The sequence below is a fragment of the Poecilia latipinna genome, unplaced genomic scaffold (assembly GCF_001443285.1).
Source record: "Poecilia latipinna isolate Pla-1442-1.1 unplaced genomic scaffold, P_latipinna-1.0 Scaffold3067, whole genome shotgun sequence".
Classification (NCBI taxonomy): Eukaryota; Metazoa; Chordata; class Actinopteri; order Cyprinodontiformes; family Poeciliidae; genus Poecilia; species Poecilia latipinna.
Window position 1 is genome coordinate 43,503 of NW_015115683.1, and position 9,764 is coordinate 53,266.

At 38.2% G+C, this 9,764-nt stretch overlaps 1 protein-coding gene across 1 annotated transcript in view; it reads right to left on the reverse strand.

Annotated features, from left to right (window-relative positions):
* The window catches only part of LOC106940030 (mitogen-activated protein kinase kinase kinase kinase 3-like), a gene marked incomplete at its 5' end in the record, with an annotated part of 23,134 nt that overhangs the window by 6,502 nt on the left and 6,868 nt on the right, over nucleotides 1–9,764 (reverse strand). Inside the window, 15 exons of the mRNA XM_015022647.1 lie at nucleotides 524–579; nucleotides 1,039–1,109; nucleotides 1,575–1,667; nucleotides 1,788–1,856; nucleotides 1,987–2,158; nucleotides 2,880–2,983; nucleotides 3,180–3,238; nucleotides 3,453–3,570; nucleotides 3,721–3,781; nucleotides 4,084–4,163; nucleotides 4,272–4,356; nucleotides 5,260–5,301; nucleotides 5,413–5,519; nucleotides 7,800–8,172; nucleotides 8,253–8,304. Of these exons, the coding sequence (XP_014878133.1) occupies nucleotides 524–579; nucleotides 1,039–1,109; nucleotides 1,575–1,667; nucleotides 1,788–1,856; nucleotides 1,987–2,158; nucleotides 2,880–2,983; nucleotides 3,180–3,238; nucleotides 3,453–3,570; nucleotides 3,721–3,781; nucleotides 4,084–4,163; nucleotides 4,272–4,356; nucleotides 5,260–5,301; nucleotides 5,413–5,519; nucleotides 7,800–8,172; nucleotides 8,253–8,304 (1,542 nt within the window). The remainder of the gene's footprint in view (nucleotides 1–523; nucleotides 580–1,038; nucleotides 1,110–1,574; nucleotides 1,668–1,787; nucleotides 1,857–1,986; nucleotides 2,159–2,879; nucleotides 2,984–3,179; nucleotides 3,239–3,452; nucleotides 3,571–3,720; nucleotides 3,782–4,083; nucleotides 4,164–4,271; nucleotides 4,357–5,259; nucleotides 5,302–5,412; nucleotides 5,520–7,799; nucleotides 8,173–8,252; nucleotides 8,305–9,764) is intronic.

A 9,764-nucleotide genomic window follows, 5' to 3' on the forward strand; every position in this document is an offset into this window, starting at 1 on the left:
AGGGAGGACTGTAATTGGACAATTTTCTGCTGGCCTTTTAGTTGCTATAGATGTATATTGTACTATATCTGTAATTGTTCCATGATCTCTCAATTTTCAGATGATGGATGGAACAGTTCAGAAGAGATTTTCAAAAATACACTGTCCTCAAAAAACAAACATCTGAGGCGTTTGCAGAACAGAAGCATTTATTAATCTCGCGTAGTGGACGACGTTTACTTTCGTAGTGATTCATAAAGGGAATTGATTACACTGGATTTCATTTGTTTAAGTGTAACACAGGAGTAAAGGGAGGTAAAAAGCAAACACACGCCATACTCGGTTCTTTATAGAAAGTCCCAATAAAACACGTCAAAGTTTGTCGTCGTAAAAAATCACAAAAAGTGAAAATGTTCAAAGCACTTTTGCAAGGAACTTTGCACAGAAAACAGAGATTTACACTTTGTACTCTAAGCATTTTCCAGCGGTGACCGCGCACGTCTATCTGAAAACCTGCAACAGTAAATCTGGACGCTTTTCTCACCTGTCGGATCCCAGTAGTCTGAAGATGCGTGTGTTGTCACAGATCTCTTGCGTGATCTAGGAAAAAAAATAATAAAAAATTAACAGATTCTACAAAGATAGAAAGTGGACAGAAATTTGAAGACTAAACAGAAATCTAGAGACTGGTTAAAAAGTCTACAATGAGTGAGCCTCATATCCCCATTGGGTTTCATTCCCTGTTTAGCGTTAGCGGTTAATCTTGACAGGCATGATGATACTATTATTAACTTCTCATTTCTGAGCAAAACAATCTGACAGGATAAATCTAGAGTGATTAGTTGGGAGTATCACAATTACATAAAATCTATAAAGCTAGAGATTTTACTACCAGAGAGGAAAAAGCTTATTGCCTTATTAGCTGGTGGTAAACCTCTTCCACAACTCTACCGTGATTTCATTTTTTATTTCAGAGGGGAAAAAGCAATTTACCTTTGGGGTTGAATAAAGTATATTCTGTTGTAAAAACACAGGTCAGCGCTAAAATATCAGACTAACCTCATTAGTCTTGAAACTTCGACCTTGCATGCCATGTCTCCAGAAGGCCAGAACACTGTCCTGAAGACAAACTGCAAGAAAAGAAGACATTCATTCTGCTTTAATCAAAAATAAGGCTTTTATCATGAAACTAAATAAATAATTGAAAGTCTAATGCTGGATAAATAAGAAAAAGTTCAAAGACAGACGTTAATTTTGTCCAATCAGGTGTGATCCTTAAAAAAATGTCTTCCTACTTCGTCTACAGACATACTTGCGTGGTTGGACTAATTATTCGGGGGTAGGGTGTCCTAACTTTTTCCTCAGCTAGAGGACTTAGTTTTTATCCCTGACAAAAATTTTTTTATTTTTTTGTTGCTATGTGCAATTAAATAGATTCCTATTCCAGAAAAATAACAGATATGTCATTGACATGTGAACATTTCTTTAAAACAATAGAATATTTAATAGAAAGTCATGTTTTTTTTCACATTACTGTAATAATAATAATGTTTCAAAAGCTTTCTTAATCAGCTGGTCTGCCTTCCTTCTGGTACCTATAGCTTCGATCTGGAAGTTGAAGGTGAGTTCAGCGGACAACTTCCGGCTGGATTTTAGCCGGCCCTGGAGGTTCACTATCTTTATACATCCTGAAAGGCAAACAAAGATGAGACAGAAGAAAAAAAAATAATCAGAGTATGATCTATAAATGTGTTTTCATTTGGTCTAGAACTGTAAACGTTGAGATGAGTAGAAGTTGTGTTTCTCACTGTCTAGGCAGACCAGAATAGTGTCTCGCTCCAGCTGCGTGACGTGGATCACGCATGTCTGTGGCATGTCTGCAAAGAAAAACATCAGGACCGGGTTTGGTTTCGACTCCAGTTGTTTTTTGCAAAAAAATAAAAAATAAATAAAAATAAATAAATAAATATTTTTAAAAAGCCCCAGAAAGAGCCACGCTGTTCTGACCTGCTTCTGTGAACCAGGAGGAGGTAGCATTGGGGTTGACGGTGCCGAACCGGACCACCTGGTTGAGTTCAGTTCCTTTGCTGACCGCCACGCAGATCAGAGGGTACATGTGCTCCGGGACCACCAACATCTCAAAGACTTCCAACGGACATGGCAACGGGAAATCGATGTTCTGCAGAGGAAAAAGGAATTAGAAATATGGGAGAAAGTTTGTAGATGTGAAACTGTGTCAGATAGCAGATTCTATTTGTTAAGTCAGGATTAAGTCCTACATATGCTTCATCTTCAAATTTCATAGTTTTACAGACCTGAATTTCTAGATTGTGCACATTTGACAAAATATAAACTAGCGCAGTTATTACTGCTTTCATTTGGCTTGTTATAAAATAAAGAAATGGAAATCTTAGTGTCTTGTTAGGCACCAAACGGTTCCATGCAAGTTCAAAGTTTCAAGCTAACGTAAAAATGTAAATTTTAAAAAAGACATTTTAAGGCCTTAATTTTAAATACAGGAATTTAAGACTTTTTAAGGTTGTGTAGATGCGTGAGTAGGAAGATGATTAGGGCTCTGAATTAGGTGGGATGAAAATTTGCATTTATTTTTTTCTTCCCTAAACAAAAAAAAAAAAAAAAAGTAATCTAAAATGCTTACTATATTTTTTGAGAAAAAAGTGTTTAGAAAAGACCTAGAAGTAGTTGTTTGCAGTTCAGGAGCTGTACTGTACTATAAAAGACTGGAAAAGGTAAAGATTATAATCAAGGTATGTGTTTTTTTTCCCCATCTTATATAAATACTAAATATGTTTTTTGTTTTATGTGAATAAGTAAAACATATTTTGTTTATAAGACAAAAAAAAAGAGCTTGACATAATGTAGAGCAGTCTGGGACTGACCTTGATGAGCATGAACTTCTGCATGGACTCCACCCACTCCAGCAGCATGACACTGGACTGGAAGGCTCCACACAGGTATTTATGGCCGGTGTACGGGTTGCGGACTAGCAGGAAATGACACACATTATCACTCGCATGTCTTCTTTACAACCTTTGGTTTGATGTTACCATTTCCTGAATAGTTGGAAACTTATTGAATTAAAAATGTCATTAGGATTTCTTTTTTCAAATATTGACTTCTATAATGTACGCACATGTACACTACAGAGCTGTAAAATGAACAGTACGACAGATGCTTACCCACACAACACTTTTGGCATCCTTTAGTGTCTGGAATCTTATTGGAAACGGCAAACTTCCTACAATCAGGCACAAGCAGACATTACTCACCAAAACAGGCTTATTAACCTGAGGCAAATATACAAAAACTTTATTCTGAATTGGCTGCTTTTGTTGTCGTTAACCTATTTAATTTCAAGTCAAAAAAGGTGGATTCCTTCAAAAAAAGATGAAGAGATAAAATGCCTAAAAAGAAAATAATTAACAGGTTGGACTTCCTGACTGTGACGTTACCTTGGGATAATCTTATCAGGGAGTTTGTGTGTGGGAATGGCTACTGGTAGCTTCTGCAGCTGTCTGGCCTGTTCAAAGAGTCCGGACAGACTGTGGGAGTACAGCTGGGAGGCTTTTCCTGCAGTGAGACATTATTCATCACACACACCAGGTCATTAAAGAGTCAGAAATCTGAAAAATGTAACGTGGAATGCAAAACAGCAGGAGAAAAAAAACAACTAACGAATACAACATTAGTTGTCCGTTATAAATGAGCTTCTTAACTCACCAGATATAGAAAGAAGACAATTGTTCATGACATACAACCACGTACACCTCCGAGGGAAGAGCTACAAACAAACAAAAATACCTCATTTATAGCAATAACTACAGGAAAATAACTGGTTAAGTAACAATGTTCAAGTTTTACAATTACTTGTCTTTCTCTATTCTGCAAGAATGCAACTCATGCATAATCAAAAATTGTAACTTTTTAAAAAAGAACTGAGTGTGTACTTTTTCATCCACTCATTGGTCACATTAAATCCCAGTTGAGCGCATAGATGACTGTGGTTTTAGCAAAAAGGTGAGAAGTCCAAGGGGTATGAATTCTTTACTAATGATGTTTTGCATTTATTATGTTGTGTCTGACCTGCTCCATCGTTGTCTCATGAAGCTCATTAAGGTTTAACGTGTAGATTCCCTCCTCAGCTCCGAATATCAAATACTGATCTGAAGCAGAGAAACAGAAAAGATGCTTAGATTTAACAAACTGAAGTAAAGGGAGGAAGAGATTACAGATTATTGCTCTGAACCCAGATGGGTTTTCCTCTTGGTTACCTCTGGTGTCGGGGTTGATCCATGACGTGGCACAATGGATCTTCAACGGACAGCCATTGAACACCTTGGAGAAACAGGCGCCCATCTGTAAACAGGAAAGATGATCTTTATTCTTTATTAGCCTGACTTCTGTTGTCATGGTTATTCATCCTCGCACCATATTTTAATGTCAAATATGGTGGAGTTACCAAACAGGATCATTCGGTCATTAACTATAAGTACAGAAGTTCACCAGGAGTTTACTAAAGATGTTTCTAGAGAGGGATGCCATTAAATACCAAATCTATAAAAAAAAAAGTGAGATAAATGCAGCTTTTAGAAGTTTTTCAATATTGAATTTTCACAACAGAATGACACTCAAAGTACCAATAATATTTTATATCTAATTTTCTTGCCACTAGGTGGAAAACACCTAGTGTTTTTTCACAAATATCGAAATCCCTTGAAAGAAAATGTATTTGTCTTATTTAAGCTAAAGTTTTATGGTTTTCTGAATTTTACAGTTGGAAAAATTAAATAAAATGGTGGTTCTTTAAAAATGTTACATTTCCTGCAGTAGCGACAGGTTAAAAATTACATGTCTTTTTTTAAGAGCTCATGCAAAACTTGTTGCTCTCAAGTTTAATTTAGCTGGACTTGGGGAAAATGGCTCTTTGGATAGTAAAGGTTATAGACTCCTGGTCTAGAAATACCATTATTTTTCCATTATTAATTGTCTTAGCATCCAGACATGGAAAATATTAAAATCAAATTCCATACTTTTCCAGACTGCATTTTGTTCTTTGGACTGTTACGTATGCATTTATTGTTACAATCTTTGTTTGACTGCTTAGAAAACGGTACACTCCATCCATTTTCTTAAAAGAGTAACAACTAAAAACCAATAAAACTAACTGAAATTGGCTCCACAACATGATTTTACTTGCTTGGAAAACCCTGAATTGTGGCTATTCTGTCCACTGTGATCACAAAAGACACGGAAACTTACATGGACTTTAGGTGTTGGAGGAAGACCGTTACTGATAGGCTTCTAAGGCACAGATAAGAAAAGAAACATTTAGCAGTGTGCTTATTTCAACAAACAGTTCAATAATATTTAGTTTAACATCTAATATCGAACTCAAGTAGAACGTTTACTTACGGGAACATCCTTCTTGTCTTTCCGTATGGGGACGCTAGGGGGCATGGTAGATTGCCTCTCTCCAGGACTTTCCCTCTCACCGTTATGGGGAGAGTTCAGCCCATTACCTAAAACAACAACACCAGCGACACAGCAGCTGAATGAGTGTGTGGCTGAGAGGTTTCAGACATATTTATTGGTTATGATGTGAACAATTTAACCTGAGGTACTGGAGACAGAGAGGAATTATACAGGCAAAACAACTTGGGAGCAGAGAGAGGGGAGGAGACTAGCAGGAAGAATACAGAGTCAAATATAATGCATGAGCAATGAAGGGTGTGAATGCGCCAACTGCTTACCGCTGGACAGCAGCTGACAAAACAACCTCTGCGCACACAAGACGACGCGTTACAAGCTGCACTACTGGCATGAAAAGACAAAAGACCTCTGATCTGCTGAGTGGGTGTGGTTCAAGTGTTGTCAGCACTGCGTGGACGGGCGGAAATAAATCAGCGAGGGCGAGCGGAGCGACTGAGGCTAACGTCAAAAAATTCGGAATCCTATCCGCAGCACTTGTTTGTGAAGTTATTTCTGCTGCGACAATGTGCTGCTCAGACACAGACGGGCCTCCAGAAAACAGTGATTATCTCCTCTCCTCTGCTGTTGTTCTGAAAAGTCATTTTTGGAAAGCTTGGAAAGCCCGTTTGTGTGAAATGAGTCCAATATCTCCATGGTGAGAAGGAATCTGCGAGTCGTGACCAAGCCCTTGTTTTTACCCGGTCCTGTCAGCCCAACAACCCCATCCACAATGACACAGAAAGCCACACACTCGTGCTTAAGGAAGTCTTTCCCTGGCCGGCGAAGAAAACACAAGGAAGGTACGACAAGTCAGAGGAAAACACAGTGCCATGTAAAAGTATTTATGGCCCTTGACAGTTTTTATATTGCCACATACTTGACCAAGGTTTCACCAGCTCAAATTTAAGACAACAAACTAACGTTTCCCTGACGTTTCTGACAGGGAAAAGCTTCTGTCCTACGAGAAAAACTTCCCTACATAAATTAAATAGTCCTGCCACGACAAAATTAACGTATTTAACACCAACTTAAATACGTTATCTTAAATTCTAACGGATTTCAGATATTTTAAGGCCTTAATTTCAGTTGAATTTAAGACTTTTTAAGGATGTGCGATTTTGTTGAGATTTTATCTGACAGTGCAACACAAAGTGATACAATGAAGGATAAAAATCTAAAAAAGAAAAAAAAAAAAAGTAAATTTGTGTTCAATCTTCCTCAGTGAAAGCTTTGTAGAACAATCTTCAGCTGCCATTCAGCCTCAAAGACCTCTGAGGTATACTTCGACTGGCGTTGGACATCTACAGGCTTCGTTTTTTGCCCATTCATTGCGAAATAGTTCATGTTAAGTCGGCTGGACGGTGAGTGTCTGAACATTCCTTGTCGTATTTAGGTGAGTATCTTTTGATCCAAACCACTCCATCGCAGCTAGAGTGGGGTCATTGTCCTGTTAGGTGGTGAATCTTCACACCACTTTTAGGTCTTTTGCTGTCTCCAACAACATTTTTGCAAGTATCCAAAAATATTAAATTCTGGTCTTATTTTATCAGTTCTCCCAAGAGTTTCCTCTTTCTGCTGTACATGGTTTGTGGCAAACGGGGCTCCAGTAACGTTTAAGGTTCTGATGTGAAACAATTAAAGGTAAACACACTGCAAGGCGCAGGAAACAAAAAAAACAAAAAAAAAACAACCAACATGATCAAACAACTAAAATAGAATTTTGCTGACTACATCAAACTAAGCAAATGTGTGAGAATAAACATGTTTTCCAGATTTGGAACTAGCGATCCTTTTCATGCTGGAAGAAAGGATAAGACATTCTGATTCACAGCCTGGGGCCAAAACACACTATATAGGAGAAAAATCTCAGATACGCATCACAACAAGCCCTTCTGAAATTCAGACCCTGGATATTGCTCTGCAAACTATTTTCTCTCTTCATTTTGCTGTAAAATATGAGCCTCAACTGAATTCTTAGTTTCAACAAGTGATCATCTGACTCTGAACTGTGACTTCTTCCTCCTAGAGAGTGAGGGAAAGCGGCAGTAGCTTTTGACTTACCGGATTAAAAAACAAAAAAGGAAAATAATTAGACTTCAGAAAAGACAAACAGTAATACGGAGCAGGAGCTGATGGAGAGAAGGAACTTTAAAGAAAAGGATAAAATAAAACTTAAAAAGCGTTGCTGTTAATGGGCTCATGGAACAGATACATCAGTTAGTCTACAAGAACAAGAACTGGCTAATGGGAGACCACAAAAAAAAAAAAAAAAGCTGAAGGGAACAACAGGGTCTGTGGACACTACCCGGCTACCAATCAGCTGCTCTTACTCTCTTCCTTTTCCTGTTCCTCCTTCACCTCCTTCAGCACCTCCCACGCCTCCTCCAGCTCCTCCTCTGTGTGAGGCGTGTGGAGCCACTCCCAGAAATGCCTAAAGCTCCCATCATCATCATCCTCTGGGGCAGAGCTTTCCACGTCTTTGCGCTGCGGGCTGTCGTTACCTAGGCTGCTGCGGCGGTGGGGTGGCAGCTTCGGGGGCGGGGGCCGCGGGGGGACGCTGGTGGACGCCTTGGCGGGGCTCGGCGTCTCTGTGGCCGGGCACCGCTTGATGGTTCCCCCTCCGGTGTCGTCGTCATTGTTGTGCGATTGGCCGTCATCGTTTTTGTGTTGAGGCTGGTGCTGGGAGGAGCTGAGAGACTTAGGCTGGGAGTAAATAAAAAGGAGTTTTTTTCTTCTGCTGTATATTAAGTTACAAACTGATTGAAAACAACAAGCACTCCTACCTTCGGAGGGAGTGGGGGTGGCTCCTTTGGCCTCTTGATAGTGCTTGATTTGCTGGGGAATGAAAAGGCGGCTTTTTAGTACAAGTGACACCGAATGAAAAGCAGATTTATGAGAATTAGTAGTGAGAGTTTTTTTTTAAAGGTTTTTAAATTAATACTGCATCGGTCATGAAGGGCAGTTTAAACCTGCTCCAGATTTCTACACATTAATTTCTACATCCATAGAATACAATTTGCCAAAAACCTTACAATTTAGACATCCATAAATTGTTTATTTTAGTATTTATTCTGCATAATTTTTTGACCATGTAACTCAGGTGCACCGACTGCAGTTTTATAGCCAATGACAGACCACTAAGTAGTCCTACAAAAAAAAAAAAAAAAAAAAAAAAAAAAAAGATTTTTGCACTGCTTAAAGTGGAGTTTTGGTTTTTCTGAAGGACAGTAACTGCTCTATTCTTCTTAGATAGGTAGTAAAAATCTCTATATCTTGTTTAATTACAGCCATATGTAGCATCAATATCTGACAAAATTACATCTTGTAGCATAGTTGATTCACTCCAAACCAGTAGATGGAAACATGCCTCATTTATATACTTTTTTTTTTTTTTGCAACATTTTAGAAGTTCACTAAAAATTTGCATGGCTATTGGATGGAAACAAGCTAAAGATAAGATCTGATTCACATGTAGCAATTTATCAGTGCACCCTTCTCTCCTTGCTTTTTTGCTAGTTTTATTGTTTCTATTATTTTTTATTCTTAGAATCTAAGTGACTTGATTTAAAGTTTTGTGCAACTTTACAGAAAAATTGTAGCAAAGCGTGGTGCCTTCAAAATGTCTGGTTTGTACAGGTAAAGTACCGACAAGAAAGGAAAGAAAGTTCGTCAAGAACACAAGTAAGGACACAAAAGAAGGAAAGATGTAGCGAAGAAAAGGGAAGGAAGAACACCATTTTTAGACAATGAGATATTGTTCTATACACTTTTTTAAAACTGAAATCAAAGTCCATACTTTTCAAGACTTTTAAAGGTGTATAACTATGTTTTGTGGCTTAAAGACCTTTTAATTTAAAGAGCCAGAGTTTTTCCTGGCTCTATGGAGCGTAGAGTTATACTTCCCTAAAAGCTAACACTGTTTCAAAGTAGTTAGCAAGCTATCAGAGTCCTGTCTGTTAGCTAGCTGACTGCAGGCTAGCTACCTGATGAGGCAGATAAAGTAGTCAGTTAGCTCATGTTAAACATTTTCACTTTTAACATCAGTGTTAATATTGTGATACAAAATAAATTGCGACACTTTTACTCATTGCTATCATACAATGAGACTCATGCCAGCCCATTCCGAACAGAGATACATGTTAATGAATAATGAGTGACACAGAAGGCCAGAAATCATCATCGAAGGTGTCAGTGAATGAAATGAAAACAAATACACATGAGTCAGGAAGCCAAAAAAAAAAAAAAAAAAAAAAAGCTGTTATCCACCGAAAACTGCTGAAAAAAAAAAGTTTGGT